At 35.8% G+C, this 23,479-nt stretch overlaps 1 protein-coding gene across 2 annotated transcripts in view; it reads right to left on the bottom strand.

Moving 5' to 3' along the window:
* The window catches only part of RB1CC1 (RB1 inducible coiled-coil 1), a 70,061-nt gene that overhangs the window by 37,697 nt on the left and 8,885 nt on the right, over window positions 1-23,479 (bottom strand). For both annotated transcript variants that reach the window (XM_088053320.1, XM_088053322.1), the window contains exons 2-5: window positions 14,985-15,102; window positions 12,960-13,087; window positions 10,457-10,583; window positions 10,025-10,195 (exon numbers count right to left, since the gene is read on the bottom strand). In XM_088053320.1, the coding sequence (XP_087909446.1) occupies window positions 10,025-10,195; window positions 10,457-10,583; window positions 12,960-13,030 (369 nt within the window). In that variant the 5' untranslated portion in view covers window positions 13,031-13,087; window positions 14,985-15,102. The remainder of the gene's footprint in view (window positions 1-10,024; window positions 10,196-10,456; window positions 10,584-12,959; window positions 13,088-14,984; window positions 15,103-23,479) is intronic.

Below are 23,479 nucleotides of genomic sequence, written 5' to 3'. Positions count from 1 at the left end.
AGCTAAAAAGTTGTATACCTCAAAACTTCATAAAAAATAACATTTTTTAAAATTTAAGAATAAGCAAAGTTAATTAGATGACAAAAATGTAGTATTTACTGAGAAGTACCTTCATAACTGAGAGATGAAAACTGTCGTTCCAAAACCACCTTACAAAATTAATTAAATGCAGATAATATAAAATATTCAGAGCGCACCCACATGAATAATAACCTTTGTACTAATAATGTAATAGAAAAACTTGGCAATCAAGGTCCAGTAAGGAGAACACTTTTGACAAGCCAAGCAGAAGCTCAGAACAAGACAATAAAATGCTCAAACAGTCTGCAAAAAGCACAGATGATCAGGTGCAAGAAGAGATGCATGAGGAAACAGGAGGGTAAATAATTTAAGCCTTTCATTGATTAATAAACCAGATGCAACATGACAAGCAGCAGTGTCCACAAAACTCTAAAACTTACCCTGAAACTTGGCATCTGCAAACCAATGTGCAAGTTTTTTGTTAAAATACTGGATGACACAGAGGCATTTGACTGCCGTAAGAGGGTGAGAATTTACCACCTCACTTGGCAAAGTTAAAACAGAGATCTACACATGGCAATTACCGATCTTAATAGAACTGTACTAACAGCACTGACCATTATATTCAATTCCAAAGTTTCAACTAGTAGGAAGAGAAAATATTTTAAGTTTAGGAATTTAAGAAAGAGGCTGTTCCTTTCAAAGGGCCTACTAAAACATCAAGAAGTAATAAAAAAGTCATACAATAAATCCTTCACCTCAAAACATTACCAGTAACAGACTCCTTGGAAAGTACTTTCCTGCGCACACCTGTACTTTAGTATCAATCTAACCTAAAAAAAGGTTTTGCAGGTTGAGCATGCTGTTAAACCAGGACTGAACACAACTCTCCTGTGCTATCATACATGTGAGAAAACCATGCATGGAAAAACAAGTTATACAAAATACAGTGAGAAAGCAGTGTTAAAAACTAACACATCCGTATATTTCAGAATACATTTGCTGCTGAACACATGGTTAGTAGCACATATGCACACTCAAAAAAATTTAGGGACATTTACATTCTGAAATAAACCACAAAACTACACAGCATTTTAAACAAACATTTCACAATTCATAGGGACAAAACCTGAAAGTTATGATCATACTCCCTGTATTAGAAGTCCAAGCCTTGTTTCAAGCAGCACAGCAAAATCCTACCATCCCTCAAATCACTAATAGCTAAGCTATCAGCAGATGAACAATGAATATTCAAAGTAGTTATATATGCAACTCCAACAAAATCTGAAGCTGTTATTACAAGTTCCTATCACTCTGTAGTAAAGCTAGTACTTCTCTTCTTGTTTTCTGAACTTTGGCAGCTTCCTGTGCATGTGAGAATGATGATTTCCTGTTTGAAATGAATGGTTATTTTAATTGCTGCCGGAACTCTTGCTTCCTAACTCAAAAAACAACCAATAACACAACAGGACATCCAGACAATGCTGAAATCTGCAAGTCAATTTCTCCAGACTCCAGATCCCCAGTTTGACTATACAATTTAAATGTACATAAGCTGACTAATGCCATATTGACTTGAACATTTAAATATTTTTTCACTGTCTTAAATTTACTTTGTCTACAAGTTATTCAAAGGTAAATTGCACAGTATATAAAAAAAACAGAATTACTGCTTCCTCAGCTATCATATTGAGAACCAAAAGAACAGACTGTTTTACCCTAAGATATACTAAAAAAATATACCAAGAATATGAAGCTGAAAAGGTAACTGAATGTCTCTGCTGCATTCTAATGTACATCCTGGAAATGTACACATTTTACTCTCAACTCACAAAAATTATTCTCTCTCAAAGTCAGCCTTCCTCCAAATGAGGAACCATACTACTCCAAACCGCTACAAGCCACAGTTCCAGAAGTGAGAGCATATACAAAAACACACAATAGTTTCAAACCATTTAAAACAACATAAGCCACCTACAAAATCAAAACTAATCATAAAGTCTTTTTATGCAGTTCCTCCAAATGAGTACCAACCAGACAAAGTAAAGAGTGGACTCAGTTGTTTCTTTAAATGCCCTGAGCAGAGGTTTTTGCCAGTTCTATTTTCCCTTGGACAAACACAGCACAGTGCAGCTCAAATGTTTGACACGCTAAAGTATGCATTAGGCTTCATATGACCAAACTTTCCACCCTGAGACATACTCTTAACTAGTGGACAATGTCTGCTTTTTCAGCTAGATCTATTTATTGTGTTCACAACAGAAGTCAAAAGTTACAAGTTAGAGCTGCCCTATGAAGCTTTATTATATGTCACTTTTGATACTCCTTTCAGAACCTAAGTGTTGCCAGTTTCAGATTTTAGTTTTAACAAGCTTGTTTCTCCAGCAAAACACTTTCAAACACAAAACACAAGTTACAAGGAGAAAAAAAAAATCCTCACAATTGACATCACTTGTTACACAACTGAAAACCAGCACTGACACTCTGTATTTAAGAGTCTAACCTGTAGCAATTTACTCAAATATGACCAAACAAGGAGCCCCTATCCCAGAAAAATAAAAAAAGAAACCTTTTCTTAGCTCCTAGAAAAGCAAGGGCGAACAGTATTTCCCAGAGTAGCAAATTAGTATTTGTTAATTTCTCAGAAACCTTGTAACAGAAGGACATTCTAATAAGTGCCAGAATCTCTCATATATACAGATACATGCCCAAAAGAACTATTACATAAAAAAAAAAAACCAGCGCCATCTAAGTATTCAACTGGGTATTCACTGTCAGATGAGCTGCAGCTTCTTAATGTATACACAGGAGATGTGGACATTAAAATAAAAATCCCCTTATGAAAGCCATCATAAATATTCATAAATCATCTCAATCATAAGCATTGAGACATACTATGTCTCTCAAGAGACAAAAGATATTTTTTCTGAGCTAACTCTGAGATCAAAATTCATTAGCTAAGTTTCTTTCAAGTAACACGTTTTCAAAGTTACCCATATGCTAACAGACAACAAATCAGATTGTACAAATGAACAGACATGTTCCAGGGCACATATGCAAGGTATTACAACAGCATCACATATTATCACCTTCTCCAAGTTATTTTTACACGTGCCTAAGAAATTCTGTCTAGGTGGTGGGAGGCAAACAGAAGAATTCTGTCAACATGGATGAACCTGAACATCATTAGAATCCACAGAAACACAGTACTGCTTTTGATGCTGGTTTCTTAAGCCATATCATGAAATAAGCTCATTACATTCAAATAGGAAAGAGTATTACTCTGAATCCAGGAGGTTCCAAACAGATGGTTCTAATGAAGGTCAAACCACATGGAGTAACTATTTGTCCACATGCCAGAACTGTTTCAGTCAGACTATACTAAGCAGATACTAGTGCATACAAGAAGAACACTATGTTAAATCAGTATTTCATTTGTTTTGTTTTAGTCAATCCTGCTTTTAAAATGTGAAAGCACACAGCAGGAAAACAAAGCAGAGAGGTTGTTTTGCTTTCTTTGGAGTATCTCTGTAACTTAACTACTTTCTTTAAAGTTATGAAATTAAAAGCTACACAAATATACTTTTTTTTATCTAGCCACCACTTCTGAAATAAACCTTTCGGTGTTGTGGCTTGTTCTTCCTACCTGCTATCTACCTCCATAGACAACATTTTTGTGAGAGATCTCAGGCTACTTTAAAAGGATCTAGACCAATTTATTTTATATAACTATATGGCTCTATGTAAGAAAGAATTAAGCAGCTTTTTGTTAAATTAATAAAGCCTAAAAACTGAATTATATCAGGCACAGAAATAAAGGCTTGCAATCCAACATATGTTTTAATGCTTCTCAGTAAGGTTGCCAGCTCCAGCACAGAAAATGAAGCCTGCCTAAACAACAGCCTTGCTTTTGTCACTGACTATTCACAGATGCACTCAAGTCTTACTGGCAGACACCCAATGGTTCATAGAGCACAAAAGTTAACTTCAATTGCCTTGTAGGGCTACATTCATCCTACTGGGCTACAGCAGCATATCTAGAACACCAACTGCCTCACTGCACCATTGGAATGAGGACCTAAAAGAGCACCTCTACAAGAACATGAGTACCGAGACACAGACTAACCCCCACATGCTGTTATGTTGTTGAAGAGCAAATAAAGACATCTCCACTACCCAATTTTTCAAGAAATCCACAAGGCCACCAGAATGCATTTAAACTTTGGCTGGGTGTTGTAACAGTGTTTAGTTGAATTATTTCTTTTGATAATCGCAACTTAAATTTAGGTGATTCTTCTGATTATAACTCAGTTTTCTAGGTTTCAACCAAAAATCAGTAGAAGCAACAATGTAAGTTTTATCTAAAGCAGAAATTAACTGGTGAAGTGTTAAGGATCAACTTAAAGACTGCATTTTCAGCAATTTCAAGACTGTCTCTGCATCCCACTGTCATAATTCTGCTCATCTGAATGAGCAAAATCTGACAAAGATCTGTTTGTCTTAAGTGGTCTTGGGACTTACCTATGCAGGGCTCTTTCCATTCTCTAGAACCCTGTGGTGGAAGGAAATAAGCCACCAAAGTCCTCTATTGCCATGTGTCTGAAACCCTGTAAAAGGGACTCCTTACAGGTTTCAATCACCATAAAAATTAACCTCAGACCAATAAAAATGATTCTTGAAAGTAAAATTCCACAAACTCATACACTGTAACAGCAGATAAATGCTTTCACAACAAGGAACTGTTACCTTGTTTACCAAAAGTACCAACCAAGACCACTATCTCTAATACATACACAGCTGTAACATCAGTGAACCTACTAGATTAAGATACACTTCAAGATCTCAGTTTTTGAATCTTGTAGTTAGACTTCACTCTGAGAGAGACTGATATTTCATGGCAACTTCTTTCAGTAGATAGCTGATTATTCCATTCTCCTTTAATATCGGTTATTTTTGGTGACTACATCCTTTAGACATTTGTCCACACAGTCCATTACTTATTTCCTACTTAGAAAGTACTTATTTCACCAGCATAGCACATGAAGAGTTGTTTTGTAAGTCTTGCAAATCACAGATTAATGACTTTCTTCAGTACTGCTTTCACTAGTTCTCTCTGATATTATAAGCAGGTTTGGAGAAGTCAAGTGAAAGAACTTATCATTAAAAACACACTGAGAAGTGACATGAACCACCACAGTCAGGGAGTCAAACCACAGTACAAGGTAAGTGTTAACTTCCACTAGCTTGACTCAAAGATACCCAACTCTTTTCCTTCTGGTTACAAAGATAAAATAAAAAATGCTAGAGTAGCATTTAGAAAGATCTATCTTAGACTAAATCTTTCATTAGACCTTAGGATAAACTAAAACCCATTTTACTTCACCCTGCTCAATTACTTTAAAAGACTGAGACTGATCACTAATTTGAATTACACAGAAATCTGGACTTCTTTGGAGGAGCCAGAAGTGTGTCTGACTATTGGCAGCATAATTTCACCAAAATTAATTTGGCCACACGATTATTTCAAACACTACACACCTTGAAGAACATTAATATTTTAAAGTAATTATTTCCAGAGAGTCTCAAAGCAACTTTCTAGTAGAAAAGAGCATTGCTCTAAATAGTAGAGCCACAGCTTTCAGGAAGCATGACTATACTTCTTGGCTTAAATATGTGAAGTGTTTGAAACTAAACTGAGAATGATCTATGACTATGTACTGTGACTACAGACATGGTTTTACACAACCAAATAAAATGACCACACAGTTTCTCATCCTCATTTCCACTTCTCAAAGAAGAACTGACAGGAATTGACAGTTTGATCATGACAGCAGCAGCATCCCATGAAATGTGAAACATACCCACTCACAAAAAGTTCAATATCCTTCTCAGACAAATGACATGGGAACTTCACTTAGATCACAAAAAAAAAAAAAAGAAAAAAAAAAAAGAAAAAAATCCTTTCCTAAAGGCTAAGTTCCAGAAATCATTTAAAGTAGTCATGTTAACAGACCACAAGATTTACACAACACAGCCTATTGTACAACATACTGTGTAGAGAACAGCTTGTCTTCTCAGCTGGTGTGCACGTAACTTTCTGCAAACACTGTATGCACCTCATTGTCCACATACTGCAATTCAAGGCAAGAACTGCTCAACTGCAAGAAAGGTGGAAGACCAGGCTAGTTGATAAAAAAAACCAACCTGGAACCCTTCAGGCAGAGACATCTTACATATAAGTTTTTAGCCCAGAAGAAACTAGAATGCTAAGACATAAAACGAAAGCAGGCTTAAGAAAGTTGATTTAACTGAGCTTTTTAAAAAAACATAGAAATGAAGACATCATATTGCAAATGACAAAACCTGTGGCAGGAATTTTAGTTTAAATGGTAAAGGAACAAGTTAAGGGAACAAAACAGATGCAGCTTCTTTAAAGCTACCTAGTCTTTATGCTGTGAATTCTACATAATAAGATCACAGGTAATTAAAAGGAACTTAAGAAAATCGGTAATATATGTTAAAATTATGAAAACAGAAAGAAACAGAAAATGGATGTATCTTGATATGACAAACCCAGTACCAGAGAAAACCAAACACGAGATAAATTCCCAGAGGAATAATTTTTGGTTAGGAGTAAGGGAATCTAAAAAAAAAGGCTACACGTAACTCAAAGAAATTAGTATTAATTGGGGGGGGATGGGGGGGGGAGGAAATGGCTGCTTTTACATATACTTATATCCTACAAATATATAATGCAACAGGTCATAAAAGTGCCAGGACCTCCACTATGAACTAAAATATGACTTCTTGTCATATATGACTATACCTGAGTAGTAACAACTGATTATGGAGGAAAAATAAAAAGAGAGAAAAAGCATAATTTAAGTCAATAATGGTCAATTATTGAAATAGAAAAAATGATGGAGAGGCCATAATGGCATGGATTCATAAAAGTACTTGTTAAAGGAGACTCTAGAACTACTTTTATTGAGAAGAAAAAAAACTAGAGTCCATACATCACTGTATGTTTGCAACTTCATATCAAGTCTGATTTTAAAGATCATATCCTACAGTCTCTGGTCAGAGCAGATACCAGATTAAATAAAAACAAGTAGCTATCAAATATATCAAATAAAAGAATATTCAAATATTCTTTTAATATTTACACATCACTGCTTCTTGTTGATAAGAGCAGGTAAGACCTTTACATGAGCAATAATTTAGAAAGCAACCTTTATTTTCCTAGTGGTAAATATTAATTAATCAAATTTAATTAATTAAAATGCTCTAAAAAATTACAACAGGCAAAAACGTCTCCATCATCAAGTACTGCCATTCTGCTTTTCTGGTAAAGCAGGTTACTGTTTCTCCTGAATTAATAAAAAGACAAAGCTTGGATTTTTCATGTCTATTTTGAGGGAACTCTCCCATACAATACTCTCAGCGTGGCTTTGAGTCCATCAATCACACAACCACAGAGGTTCAGAGCCTTTCTAACTCTCCCCAGATCTTACGTTTGAGAAGGATTAATATCCTGTGTTCCTTCTTCCTCCCAAGCAAGAGGCTTATGGTGAACCTTGGAGAAGATTAATGCTCTAACCACATTCCAGTCTTCCCTCAGTTTCTTCTGAATTACCGTTTAATAATCTTCAAGCAGACATCATGAAAAACTACTTCAGTACAATACTGCAATACTTCTTTATACAGTTTTCACATCTTGGTACATTTAAAAATCACAACAGACTATTTACTAATTTTCAATCACGGAAGATGGATTTGTCAGTCCCTTGACATCCCAGAGAAGTACTCAATTCATTTTCACAGCCTAACACAGAGCCTATGAATCTGGATGAAATTAACTGTGGCTGTAAAGGTGAATCAGATTAAAGAATTTTACTACCTATCTATCTAATCTTTAAATAAATTTCCAAGTTTTTAATGAGTAAACAAATACTGTCACTATAACCATTTTATAAGCATGGAAGAATTCTCAGAAGTGGGGAACAAATAATCATCTTCCTGAAAATAAATCTGCAGGCTAAAAACAGTACCTCCAGTCCACTTGGATCCATGTTTAAAGACAATTCATCCCCTCTACTCCTGAAATACTACTAATAGGTGACACTAAATATGGAAAGATTTCTTTTCTCCTTGCAAATCGACTCACAATCACTGTCTCTATATCAACTTTCCAGTCTGTAGCTAAATATTAATAGTATTATAGACCTGCCACCAGAATGAGACAGTAAAGATCTGAGTAATATATTTAAAGATACAAGCACTGCAATAAACTTGCATGAACTGCATATTAATACAAACATTAGAATCAAAGGGGGAAGATTAGGCAGCACCAACAATTCTTTTCAAATCTAAATAGGAGATTTTTTTATAAAACCTTGGAATAAAAAAAGCTAACTCCAGAGGGACTAAGTATGTTCCATTGCTGTATAGTAATTTTACCAAACTGAAAACCAAATTACAAATCTAAGAGCAGAAAACAGGGCACAGAATAGACAAACCAGATAAAACAACAGTGAGAAACATGAGACTGAGTATCACCACCTTTCACTTCCATTACCATCAACAAAACACAAACACAAAGACTGTAGCAATTACTACAGCTCCCCCTTCATAATGAAGGGAAGTATTTAGAAGCTATCAGTCTTGCTTACTTTTATAATCTTCTCTTATTACTTCATAAAAAATGGTTTTAAAGCACTTTGTTTTAGCCAGTAAAATCAGAACCCTCACGCTCTTCAGAGCAAATTAAAACCTCCTACTCCTTAGCTGAATTCACATCGATATCCCCTCTTCTCTATGACAGTCATATGACTCACAGATACCTAATAACTCAAGGTCCGATTTACAAAGTCAGCTCTAACTGTCAACAGGTGGGGGAGAGAGCGCCTCTCAATCCTTGCCTTAAATCAGACATTATGTCAAGGTCACATTATTTCACATTATTCAGGAGAACTTTCCCCCTCCTGACAGGCCGGGATGCCAAGAGGGAAACCAATAACCCTGCCCTACATGCAACAGTTAACACTTTTCTCTAAATTATGCTGTACAGTATTTAAACCCCAGCCACTTCAAGTGCTAAATGTTTTTCCTGACTGCATTACAGTTGTCACTGAATCTAAGAAATTTTATTACCAAGACAAAAAACAATTCATTTTGTGTGAAGTATTCCACATAACTATTCTCCTGCTGCCAGCCCCTGGAAGCTTAAATAATCTTTAGAGATATGAAAAAAATTAATCCATTTAAATGTAAAATTTTTGAAGAAAACAAGATCAGTTTTTAATACAGAAACGTAATCAGTCCAGCTAATGAAGGCATTATGTCAGTGTCTTGAGCATGCAGCTGTTTTTTACTGACCATGTATCTTACTGACCATGTTGCAGGGAGTGAGTTTTCCCTATTGAAACAACACAGAAATAATCAAATTTGACTTCTGACCAGTTTGCAAGTAAATATATACAATATGCAATTAATAGGCAGAACTCAATAATAAGCAACTTGAATTTTGGGAAAAAGCTAAGTTTCATTAATTCCTCATCAGTTGTTTTAGACAACAAATGTAACAGAAGCTTGGAAAGATGCTTTTAAAAATTATAGTGTTAATTTTCTGTTTGAGTTAACAACGCTTTCAAAGTTACTTTTTTCATTTCAGGTTGAGGCAGACTGAGAACACAAAAAAGAAGGAAGTGCATTAAGGCATGGTCCAAAGCAACCTGATCACTTTTGTTTTGCAAATACTCCAAATGTACACATCCAAAAGGCATCACACACCACAGTTTTGAAAGAGGCTCTGAACATGCTGAAGAAGCAAGCACATTTCAAAATTTACCCTGAAACCCTGAGACAAAGGCTCTGAACAGTACATCATCATTAATACACCATTCTTACTGCCTTTTTTGAAGAAACTATTTCATATTTCACATCAAGCTTTCCCTCTGACATACTTTCCTTTGGTATGCAAATCCAGTAACAATCCACTTACCACAGCAAGCTGTGTTCGTGATGCTACTGTATGAAACACGGCAGGCATCATAAGAGATTCTTCTACTTTCAATTCCATCTCATTCTCTGCTGAAAACGTGGTTTTGGGGATAGCTGGTGGACGCTCACACAAGATCATTTCTTTGTTGAACAAAAAAATTGGGTTGGTGTCCTACACTCAAAAAGGAAATGAAACCACTGAGTAAAGGCAACTTACTGTTGAATCATCAATTATTTCCTCATGTGGGTAGTGTGTCTTGAGAACAAGTTAAAATTTACACTTAAGACATTGAATATATCAACACCTGTTTCTCAAATCAAAGAAATCCAGCAAACAACACACTATGGAAAAATACTTAAAAATTCCTTAGTAATGAATCTTTCTCTTCCCCTATAAATGAAAGTTTAGGCTAAGAATGCAGCATGCACTTACTGTTCCAGCACTGTAACTACACACTCTTCTGTCTGGTGCCATACACTCTCCTCCATTGACAACCAGTACTTGGTGCTGAATGGCAATCTTATACTTTGTTTGAATTGCATGTTTCAGATCAGCCACACTGAAAAGAAAAAAAATGGGAAAAAAAGATGATGCTCCAGATCACTTATGTCTCTAATTTTATGTATTTCTTTAAGAGACACAGCTGACTTGTCTGTATCAAAGCAGAACATTTTTAAAAGAAATATTTTTATTCTGTACAATGACATATTTCTAAGTTTTATAAATGCTGTGATGTGTTACATTCTGCATATTCAGTTAATAACCTATCAGCTAAAATAAACCAGCCTCTGCACTGCTGATAAGCCACCAGCAATATTTTTTCCAAGATCTGTTAGCATGCTGAAATTCTGGATTATGTCACACCAAGCATTTAGGATAACAACTGTAAAAGTCATATTGTGTTCCTTGAATTTATACTTTGTGACCAAACAGCTGACTTGCTAAAGCCCTAGAAGTCAAGACTATAAACACTTCATTATTCATAACATAACCACAATTCCACTTAATAAACTCTGACTGATTTACTGTACATGAAGTACCATAAAGCACTTAACAATAACAGGAAATTTAACAATATATATACAACAAATTAATATAAACACCACACACTTTGACACAGAAACAGTATATCAATAGACCATTTCTGGTTTTAATTCACTAGCCTCACACATTTAATTCTAGTTGATGACATCTTAACATTACTGCATATTTTAGACAGTTCTAGACTGTCATTAAGACACTTTTAAACTGCAAAGTAAACAAGAATTTACTGATCTGATACAGTTACTGACCCCACCTAACACAACACACTACGCCAGCACCAGTGCAAAGGTATAAAAAAAGCTTCAGAGTATGAAGTGAATAAGCATCAATAATTTTGATATAACTGTCAGGAAACATAACAGTGTTGCTGTTACTTGAAAAAGATCATAAATATCTGTTATTTAAAACAACCATGATTAAGCATGACATCATAAATTCATTACAATCCCCTCATGAGTACAAGCTTGTACTTGCTACCTGTGGTACAGTAATCATTCACCTATCACCTCTATAGTCTTTAGAAGATAACTTGGCCTGTCCATGTACAAGGAGACAGGTGAAGAACCCAAGAAAATTAGTCTTACTAGAAAGAAACAGTCTGCACATACAGATATACAGAATGAGCAGTTACATTGTTCAACTGAAGCCTTTGATTTTGTGCGGTTCAGCTTGTTGGAAAGCTTTCTCAAAGAACAATCCAACTGAGCAAAAAGTAGGCCCAAACAAATTATTAAGAGCCTGGCATGACATCTTAGATGCTGCACCTCACTCACCATGATTTAGAAATGTAATATCTAAATGTATCAGACAGCTTACAGGGCACATCTGTAAATGACCCAGTAGAAACAGAATGGCTGAAACAGTTTCATCCTCAGTAACAGCCTGACTGTCAGTTGGCTTTAGAGAAGAGCACACAAAAACAGTCGAGACAGTCTTTTTTCAGTCATGAAAATTACAAATAGGAATTCAGGAGAAAGGAAACAGTGAAAAAAAAAAAAAAAATCCATGGCAGAGATCTTTCCTGCAACACATTCATCACTGACAGAATATGAAGACAGTAGGTGAGCTTGGCTCTTGCTACTCCTAAGGTGTCCTGTACATGAGAACAATGAAAAAGGACACAATACAAACCTCTCTAAAAAGCATCTATACATCTCCAAGATGCTTTTAGTATGCAGTGAAAAAAAAATACAGAGAAAATCTGTTGGGACTTAACCACAATCCTCTAATTCTGATCACACTTCAGGCAGTTGGGCATTCAGAAGTTCATGGCTTACATACAAAATCAGGTAAAATAGTTTGGAGCCTTACAACATAGCAGAAAACCAACTTTTACCCATCTAGCCATGAGACAAAATCTTCATGCCAATTCTTTAGCATCCAACCTAAAAACATCCCAGAGCACACATTTTCTTCAGGATGAACGTACTGACAAGAGAAAGAACAACTTGCAGAACTCCCTCTATGATGCCAGACAGTAAAAGTTAAGTCTTTTAAAGACAAATCCCAAGTAAAAATACTACTCAAAAAAAGGGCACAAAAGATCAGAAGTAATTCTGAAAGTTTTTTCAAAATGCACCAAACATGACACCACACTCAGTAAGGAGCAGGTCAGCCACTGTCCCAGAAAGTAAATAACTTCTCTACTGTTTCAGGGCATCACACACACAGTCACCTGGCAAGGCATTGAAAATGGTAATCACAAAAAAAAAAAAAAAAAAGAAGTAAAAAACCCACCAAAATTCACTCAAATACCAGAAAACCTATGGGAAAACTACAATTACGTACTAAAAAAACCAACCTAATCTTCATCTGTCAAATACTTAGTATATAAAAGTATACATACTTTTTGATTTAAAGCAAATAATACACAGTTTATTTACTCTCTTACTTTTGTACAGCAAGTTCAGTATCAAATGTAAGGGTAGTTCCAGTGTTGACCAAAAATACATATAGCTTCATGATGATTTCTTTGGGTCTCTGAAGTTTGTAACTTCCACTGCCAAAATCATTTAGAAACTGAAACAAAAATGTCAAGTGTTAGTTTCACAGGAGTTATGAAAAAGACACATGATTTCAAAAATACTCTTTCAGATGGATAGTGTGTGAATACATCAGTGCTCACATTCCACAGTTCTTTATTCATTACCAAATACAGAGATGATGTTTCTCTAGCCAGAAACACAGGCAAGGTAAGTATCTGCATATACAGGCAGTTAGGAGAACACATGAGAATATACACTGAGAAGAATAAAATAAACTAAATTAGAAAAATAATAACAAAATATGACTTCCAATTGCAGAAACCATCATCCCAGATCGTTACCTGGCTTTTCTCAATTATGAAATACCTTTTTAAAGCCCCAGACAGTAATTTCCAGGCATCTTTTCTAGATTTTACAAACAGCAGCACAATCTAATAATTCCTCAACTTACAGCTACTAAGCTATCTGCTCATTGCTATCTTTATCGATGCTTTTGCCCTCAGAAATTGAAGCACTGGCAAAAGAAAAAAAAAAGAAAAAAAAAAGGAAAAATTCCTTTTTGTATTTCTCTACAGTAAGTAATAGCTTTAAAAAATATTTTCTTCTGTTATCAGCATTAGCTAAATCAGTAGCTTCTTTGTTTGTTACTGATAGCAAACATGAAGTATTCAAGCAAGAACGTGCAGGTCAACACACATTTTCAGTCCTGTGCCCTACAAGAACCTGGGCGAGTAACTCTGTGCACGTGTTTTTCCAGTGTATGTGACAGATAAAAAACTTCAATCTGCCACATAAAACACTGAGATTTAATTTGAGATTCTATCACTGAAGTACTTCATACTTCTGAGGCTTTTTGTCTTCTCCTTAGGAGCTAGGAAGCTTATGAGTAATTTCCACCACACTACCAAAGCTGCTGCAGAAATATAAGAACTGTAGTCACTAATTACCTGAGATTTTTATGTGGAAGGAATTAGAAAAAAGTTAAGCTGTAAGTTTTAGCCACTAAGCAATATTTTTATATCATTATAAATATGACTTTTTGGATTAGATTACTACACAGGTAATATAAGTCATCTCTTTTTCCTTGAAATGTTAATAGGACACATATACAGGGTCCATGCAGCTAATCACATGCCTCAAAAATTAGTCTGAATTTGCATTTATCTCTTTGCCTTCACATAGAAAAATTGATAAACCACAGAGAAATATAGCAAACATGCCATTAATATAAGGAGGGGGAGAGGTTTTATCAGAATATTTCATAAAGTTGTAAGAGTTTGCTTACTAGAGAGCAGCTATCCTCACACTTTTCAAGCAGTAATTATAGTCCTAGTTAAAACATGCATTTTCACAAGAAGGCTTCAGAAACAGAAGCGCATCAAATAAAAATGGACCAGTTAAATGATTGGAACTGAAGAGAGTTTTGTTGTTCTTACACCTGAACTCTACTGTACTCAGTACCACCAGCTTCATTTTGAATAAGAACATACTCTATAAACCAAGTTATTAGAAAGGTAAAAGCTGCTGAACACCAAGAACAAGCTAAAAGTTCCTTATTTTATTAATAAATTCTTTGGACCATGTTTCAGAATTGACCAGTCTCATGCACACACCCTTCTTTTCCCAAAGGGTACTAGTGACTGTGATCCAGGTATTAAATAATATAATGTTTCAAGCAAACATCACAGACCACATAGGAAAAAAAACCCAAAACAAACAAACAAACAAAAACCCAATAAACTCATTTCCATCTAAGCATACACACACACATGCAAAGAAAAATTTTAATCAAGCATTTACCCATCCATACCATAACATTAAACCTAACTAAAGCATAGAAATAAGAAATATTATTAAGATCAACAGTATTTATGACAGCACCTGCCATACATCAGGAGTCTCTAACTTTTTAACTTCAGACAAAGAATTACCTTCAGGCATTATATTCAGAGCTACCACCTTCAAATTCAAGAGGAGGGTAACTGCACACATTCGCTTTACTTGATTTTTGGCAACAGAGTAGCATGGCTGTTCAAAGCCAGAGACGATCTGCAAAGAAAAGATTCAGAATGCAATTACTACTAAAATGTCAAGATTTTATGATCATAATTGCATCTAATACAGAAATCAGTGTATGTTAAATGCCAGAAGAATAATTATGTGGTAGTTGTTTGGAGTTTTGTTAATTAACAATGCCATCCAGTCATAAGTGTGCCCAGATCTGTTATACATCTGAATACTTCTGCTCATCATTTTTGTTTAAAGTAAGTGTTAATCATACTTTTGAGTGTTTACAAGGAGAGAAATTTAGTTCATTATAGAGAATGGCTTGCTTTTTCATTAACTGAAATTATTTTTTGGAACTGGTGCAGAATGCTGATACAGTGATGCTGAGAGCAATAGAGAAAGTCTTAACAACGCAATTTACTTAAGAAAATCCAGCATTAAAAGGTACACATGCTATTGCTATCGAAAGAACAGTCTTATCCAGCAGCTATCTCCCACAGATTCCTTCAGGAACCAGTATCACCTTTCCTACCTGAAAGGTAACCTATTTTGCTAAGCCATTCACCTATGTTCAAAACATGTCTTAGATTTATTCTATTTTCTTTTAAATAAGCTGAAGATGTCACCATTCCCAGCTGCTTGTCACTGCATCTTTGCCAGGGGCTTCCTCTCCCAGAACTGCTTTTTAAACTGCAATGGAAACTACAACCAAAATGAGCCAGATCAGCAAAGGTAACCACCTTTTTAGGCTACCCTAGTTCATTTTAACTGTGCTCAGTTAAGTAGCAGAGTCAAAAGAGAAGGAGCCTTGGCAAAGAACATGTGGGTGAGCTGTTGGGCTCAGGGCTGTGAAGCAAGTGCATAAACTCCAAACTGCAAGCAAACATTATTTCTATCATGTTAATGCCCTAGCAAGCTTTCTGAGAAGATGATCAGGCACTATAAAGGGTGATAATCCATTACTAAAAATAGGCTTGGTGAAGCCTGAAAACCATTAGAACATGTAAACCATTTCATATAACCTATGCTACTAGAGGTAAATCAAAAACACTCCATCCCACACTTGAAAACCTTAATAAAGGAAAAAATTATTTTATGGTCGTGAAACAAAAGAATTATCTTCCTCCCTTTTATCCACTCCCTCCTCACTCCTATGCAAGATGCACACATGACATTTTATCAGAAACAAAGGGAAATAACCAGAATTCACAAAATTTCAAAATTCCACTGAATTCACCCACTCTCAAGGTTGTTACAAACTTCAGTGGACGCCTTCAGGAAGAGGAAATGATGTATACAAGGTTCCAGAGAATACATGCAATAAAGAGCAACCTCTCCTGCAGATTCACCTATGTCCAACAAAGACATGATGCAGCCCTTCTTCCCTTCAGCAGGAACTATGTCAAGTTCCTCTCTCCAGCTGCCTGTCTTCACAACACTGGAAGAGAATTAATTATGAGAGCTCTCCCTAGTCTTGCATCTCTGGACAACATCTGCCTGACTGTGCTCAAAGTTACAGAGGATATGCATGAAAACCTACAACAGTTGCCTAAGTTTCTTTTCTTTCCAAGGTCAGGTTATTGCAGACTATTACAGGCAAGGTCAGCTACATATCACAGATCAGTCTTTAATATTTTTCCAAATATTCCAGAATATTATCATCATCCAGCAGTAACAGAAGTTCTCAACATAATCTTGGAGTGAAAGTCACACCATTAAGCTTCAACAGAATATATCCATACGCATTTCCTTCTTCCTCTGTTTGTATTACCACAACAGGCCATTAGGAGAGTATCAGGCTTTATTTATTTATTTTCAGCTTTAAACTCTTATGTAATGTTACAAGTTTCAAGGCTTTTAGTGTTATGTTGCTGAAATTATTTTCATTTGTTTTAATAGAGGTTCAACAACAATTTGACAGCTACTGAAGACAGAGCTGCTACCTACATAATCAAAAAAAACCACAAATGACTAATCCACCCAGATTATTTGTGCTCCATGACTTGGAGCATTAGATTCATGCTATCATATAAACGAGATCCTTCACACTATGGGACAGAAGTCTGTATGACCAACTGCCATGAATTATCAGTAATACCATTAAAAAAATATAGCTGAACAATTGAAATTTTCTGTAACAGCTGCCAGATCAGACAGAATAAGGTAGGCATAAATAAAAGAAAATAAATGAGATGACAAAAATGTAAGAATGGCACAAAGTATAAAAAAATTTCCATAATTAATTGAAAATATGTATATTGTCATATTAGTTAACAAAACACCAAAACCAGTCATGAATACATTGTGCTGGTTGTAACATATATTTCACTGATCTACACTCTATTTACATTGCAATGCAATTACTGCAATCTTTTCCTATACAATAATAGCTCTTCCACAACTAACTACTTTTGAAGTCGTTGTTGATCAACACTGTCAACACATGCTGTTTACAAGTATTGAGATGCGTCTCAGTTCAGAACTTGCTCACTGTTACATCCCTAAAAGGAAATTAATTTCTGTTTACAGACTCCTTTTGCCATTAGAGCACCGGCATCACAGGTTTCACAGCATCCTACAAATAATCCTATGGCTACAGTAACCATCCATTTCTGCCCTTAAATAAAGAATCCCTGCTTCTAATTACCCAATGCTGACTGTTCCATTGTTTCATGGTACAATCCTTTCCAACTTCACAAACCCAAACAGTGAATCACGGCATTCAGAGCAGGACAAAGACAGAAACCAACACTTATGCTGTTTGGGTTTAATGGGACATTAATCAACTTCACTTTAGCTATTAAGTTCCCTCTGTATTAACTTAATTGTTCACGCTCATGCTTCTGACATCTCATTTCCCATACTTCCTTTATAATCTGGATTACAAACTAAACTTGAACAAACAGAGATACTGATAAATTTTTCTTTAACACCATACAATTTAAACTGAACTATGCCAAAGTACTGGCTTTCCTTTAAACTCAGTGTCGTAAACTTCCTTCCACAACAGCAGCGTTACGTATACAAGCAGTATACGGTGTCTTGCTTTTTGTTCCCAGGGAAGTGCTGCTCCACATCTAAATGCTAAATGTAGTACTTATCAGTGCTTCGTCTGCCAGGTCAGACAGAACCAAGAGGCCCAAACTCTTTTCCCCCTGTGGGTATGTCCAGATCAAAATGGGCTAAAGCCTGAAAGCAGACAGAACTAGCTGAATTACCTGATCAAGGCAAGACTGTTCACACAGTGCCTGCATTTCCATACTGCTATTAGACATTCACATGCTTCTGTGTGATCACCATCTGTGTGCTGCTGATAAAGAAGTTTCACTTCCCTTACTGCAGAAGTGCTGAGGCTACACTACAGGTAATAGTGTCTGCTATATGAGTCATAAATGTTACCCCAAACTTCCGGGGTCAGGAGTCTCATAAGACACCACTACAGAATTTCTGCCTGTTGAAAGGGCAATTCATCTGAGGCAAAAGCTGACAAGTCTGTGACATGTTTAAAAAGATTCAAGTGCTATCCTTCATTCAAAAAATATCTTATCTGAGCAACATCTCCCCTCAAGGCCAATATGCCTTTATTACTTCTCGAGATGGAGTCAACTTTGGAGCAAATTAGCATGTTATTAAATTGTGCTTCATTTTCATACCGCAAATCTTAAGGTTTACCTCTCAGATGCTTCAGTTTCTTGATACCACCTTTCAGAGCGGGATTTCCTACCTCACCTGGACTTAAGCAACTCTATAATAGACAAAGGTACAAGACCAGTGCAGAATATTCCTTACAATTCATTTTGTTTTCTTCTATAAACCTGCCTTCTACCTCCACTTTTTTTTTTTTCCAAGTGCCCCTCTCAAAAAATGCTCTCTTGCTCCAGGTGGCAGACCCCAAAAGCAGAGTATTTTATAGCACATAAATCAGAGGAAAATGAAAATAGAAACTGAAGCTAAATTTAACGCAACTAACACCTTTCTTAATGTCATTTGTAAGATCCTCTCTAAAAGTAGGCTTCAAGGATCTTTCTTCAATACTGCAACCTAACGCATCTAACCAGAAATACCTTAATTCTGTGGAATATTACTACTACCACCACCAGAAGAATAGAAAGAACGACCTCATTGTGAGGCCATACATTCTTTAGTAGTGCTTTATGCAACAGAAACGGCTATGTTTCTAAACTACAGTGCAAATGCATACCATTCTCTGTATAGACAACTGTTGAAAGGAAATGTGTTTAAAAGGCACTTAAAAAACTTAAAAACTAAAAAAAAAAAAACCCACAAAACAAAACACAAAAAAACTAAAAACCCTAAGCTGTGTGATAAGTAAGTAGTAGGGCTCCTCCTGACCCAGCTGCGGAGACTAATTTAATTTTCCTACTCCTCCAAAATAAATTTAATCAGAAGGCCACATTTAATCACTGAGATACATATTACTGAAGGTAGAGATCCTATCTCCCATTACCACCTTATATCAAAGCCTCTAAACCTCATGTTCAAGCCACACTGTAGTCTTAAAGAAAGGCTGTCAATCCCTGACATCTGTAAAGTGCCATCTGGAGCTCTATTTATATGTTGAGATGTGCATCAGGCACAGAGGCGGTTACTTAATTACAGCATCTCCAACAGTCACTGTGTTCTTAACAGCTCTCAAACTCAGCTGCTGGTCAGCAAAGGAAGTCTTTTCCACTCAACCCAAAAGCCAAGCTACCATCCTGCACACACAAACCAGGACACATTCCTAAACCCCTACATCCCAATTCACAACAGAGGAATTTCAGAAGTCAGTAATTCAGTATTTCATAGTCTAAGAGGTTTCTTTTCCCCGCTTCCCCTCCTTTAAGACGAATCATTTTATACATTACTAATCTAATATTTCAGTTACATATGGCCATCATATTCAGAGTTGCTCCTAGAACTCTGAATTACATGGGAGCTCCTCATTCAGCTAAGTAGGTGCTGCAATGCCTTCAGAAGTCCTCAGCAACATCAAAAGTGAAAGAGCAGATCAAAAGCAAACCTGGGCAGACAAGAAAACACTGTGCATTAAAGAATGGGCTTTGAAATCAGTGTGGCCCAAAACAATGCAGCATCTCAAGTTCAAACAAAACTTCTAGGAATGCAATAGCTTCAAACATGTTCATAAGGCAACAAGCCCATTATCAGGCACTGTGTCATGATTCCATATGGACGTGATTACAAAGCTTCCAATCTGATGGTTAGCATCTATTTACACTGCTGTTTTCACTGAGTTGAGAAGCTGCCAAAACACAGTCCATTTAACAGATCAGACAAAAGTTCTCCTCTTCCAACAGTAAATACAATTTTACCATATTTTTCAAAGCCTCACATCTCTTACACGATAGAAAATGAAACTTCTGTGCCTCAGTTAGCAGGTACAAGCCAGAAAACAAACCTAGGATTTCTGACAATCTTATTGCTAGGAAACAGCCCACAGCATGTAGAAGTATCCCTTTTCTTTATTTCCTTTTTTTGTTTTTAATTGATGGAAACAAATTTTTACACAGCTGTCTGCGCCTTAGTTTTTGACAAAGTTAACTGAAGGTTTTGTCAGATTTTTCTGGTTTTAATGTATAATTTTGCCATTTCAAAGCATTTGTGGAGTACAAGCCTCCCTTGAATTACAGAGATTAATACATTCTCTTTGCAAAGATTGGTACTCAGGTACATGGAGCTTCAGGTGGTTTTATTCAAGGTACTGACTGACTCCAGAGTGGTGGGAAGGTTCTTCTTGTAGGTACATACTCTTTAAAGTAATTAGCATGTAAAATCTTCCAGTGTTTGCAAACAATTCTGCAAGAAACAGACAACAAAAATTCCATTCTTTCTAATACCAAACTCAGACAAGTCGGCACCAACACTTCTTCCACTAACACTCTCTCTGATCAACCAAGACCACAAACTCCAGTAACAAAAAAGCACCAGACTTATGAATCCCTTTCCTCAGCCAGTCCTTCTGCTCTTTTCCCTGCACCATCTTTCAGTGGTTCGATTATCAATATTTCTGCGGAATAAACTGGATGACTTTGCTGTAGTAAGTTAGAAACAGCATACTTCACCAGGATACTGACAGCTCAAATTGGTTCCATGCTCTGGTTCATTACATAACTTCACAAACTACACTTCAACGAAGGCTGCAAAGAGGCCAATGAGTACAGATGATACTCAACACCAGAATCATCATTCAAGAAGACAGGTGAAAATTTTCAGAAGGCATCATCCATATTTCTAATAGCTTGTGCCATCCTCAGTTACTAATAGATCACTTCCTGGAAACCTAGTAAAAAAACCCAAACCAGCACAGGCTAAGATAACTTAAAAATTTGTAATTACTACGGATGCAACTAAGGACAGAGTTTCTCAAAATACTGTCTAGGAGGCCATTTCCCCTGTTCTTCCCTCTTTAGATACAACATCCTAATGCTGCAACTTTTTCTTTTATGTGGAAAAGAAAAATATCTTGGCCAGAACTATTTAAAAGACAAAAATACAGAACATAAGACTGATTAAATGACATTTACTTCACAGGAATAAAAACACTACAGATGGAAAAGAAAGTCAAAGATTGACAATAATGAAATGTAAGGCAAGTAAAGATCCTTGTGATTTAGTCTGACTGCCCACCTTAAAGTCACAGGTTCTTCCTTAATTTTTATCCATAAGCAATCAGATCTTAAAAAAAACATTAATGTTTTCTAGTAATAAGGAAATCCACTACCATCCTGGTAAACTGTTTAACTGGTCTGCAATTTCAAACTTGTTTCAAATTTTTCTTATCCTATATTAATTATAAAATTAGTATTTTAACTTCCACGATCTAAAGATAGAATTTATCAAATTTCTCTTTTTTAAGTTACTTATAACTCACATGTCACCTACCAACCTCCCCCTATTCATCAACATTCTTTTATTTTCAGTGGTATCTGAAAGTAAATGACCACCAGCAAGATGCAGAGCTCATACAACCCCCAGTCTCCCTAGGAATACATATTCAGAAATGTCATATTCTTCTCAGATCAGTTTACTATCTCTTCTTGGATACCACATATTTACAAATCACCTTTGGAACTCTATTGGCAACAGTGTGAAAGAAGACAACAGCAATGTGCTAATAAATGAGAAAAGCTGCAGGATAGTTTGCAGAATATTAAACTGTCTCTAATTTCAAGAAGGTTTTTTTTCTAATTTTCATCTTCCTTCTTTACCTTTCTGGAATATAAATTTTTGCTAGTTTATAACTTTAACAACGTGCACTGATAAATTCTTTCATGCAGTTTTACCAACTTAAGAACTATACAACCACCAAAGAAACCCCAAGAAAACCAAAGAAAAATACAACTTACAATAACTGAGGTATTGTAACTGCCTTATTAAACCCTGGTTGTGTTGTTTAGAACCATAACATGCGTGTGGAAATGTTGTCACAATACATTTGCCTTTTGAAATGTATAGGTATTTTACCACCAAGCCTTTCATATAAAAAAGAAAGTTTACACACTACCCCTCCCCCACTTCATTCAGACAGAACTGAGAATTTTGAGTCATATTTTCAAACCACTGACTGGGTGAGAATTGAGTCTCTATCAGCAGACAACACAAGTACTTGTAAAGAATATTTTTAAATAGATAAGTCAGCTTGAATTTACTAGTAGAACACTTACAATATAGCATAAGCACAATGTATTAGAAGACAGCTTCTAGTTCTGTTACACAATATATTCTTATGTAAGAATCTTCACTTCATCTGAATTTAATAAAAATACATGCTGTGGACGATGGAAGAAAAACTGTATAAATAAAAGCACCATTTTGTCAGTATGAATTGTTTATCCTAAGCCAACTATAATAAATAAGGGTCAGATTTTCACACTTATGACATACCAGCACAGCTACTTGGCATCAACAAACTCAAAGTTTGAGATAAACCACTGACATTGAGAGTCACCATTCCAGTGATAAAGAGCAAAAAAATACTACAGCTATAACTGCAACACAAAAGAGCATAACATATTCAATCACGGAACTAAATCAAAACAGAATTTGGGAACTCAGAAACAGCTATCTCAAACATTCAAAAATCAGACCTCAGCAAAGTGCAAGTCTTACAGAATTTATATTTTTGCTTTGCTAAGAGTGGTATGACTTTTTGAATTCATGATGTAAGTAAAACTCTCCCTATAATTAGTTCTTCAATACTGCATTCTACCTCTAAAATACAAATCATGTTCAATCTGTTCAAAATGAAAACAGCATACTGGCCTGTCACACACATCGTCAAGAAAAATAATGAAGATTGATGTATCATAAAGATACTAATTCCATCTAATCCCTCCAAATAAAAGCAACATGCGGTCGAAATACTGAACACACTATTTCACTACCACCACCACAGCTT

This window comes from Pseudopodoces humilis, chromosome 1 (assembly GCF_049639895.1).
Source record: "Pseudopodoces humilis isolate 2021_Gansu_Grassland_sample_001 chromosome 1, ASM4963989v1, whole genome shotgun sequence".
NCBI lineage: Eukaryota > Metazoa > Chordata > Aves > Passeriformes > Paridae > Pseudopodoces > Pseudopodoces humilis.
Note: the sequence above shows the minus strand (reverse complement) of the source record. Positions and strands in the feature narration are given on the sequence as shown.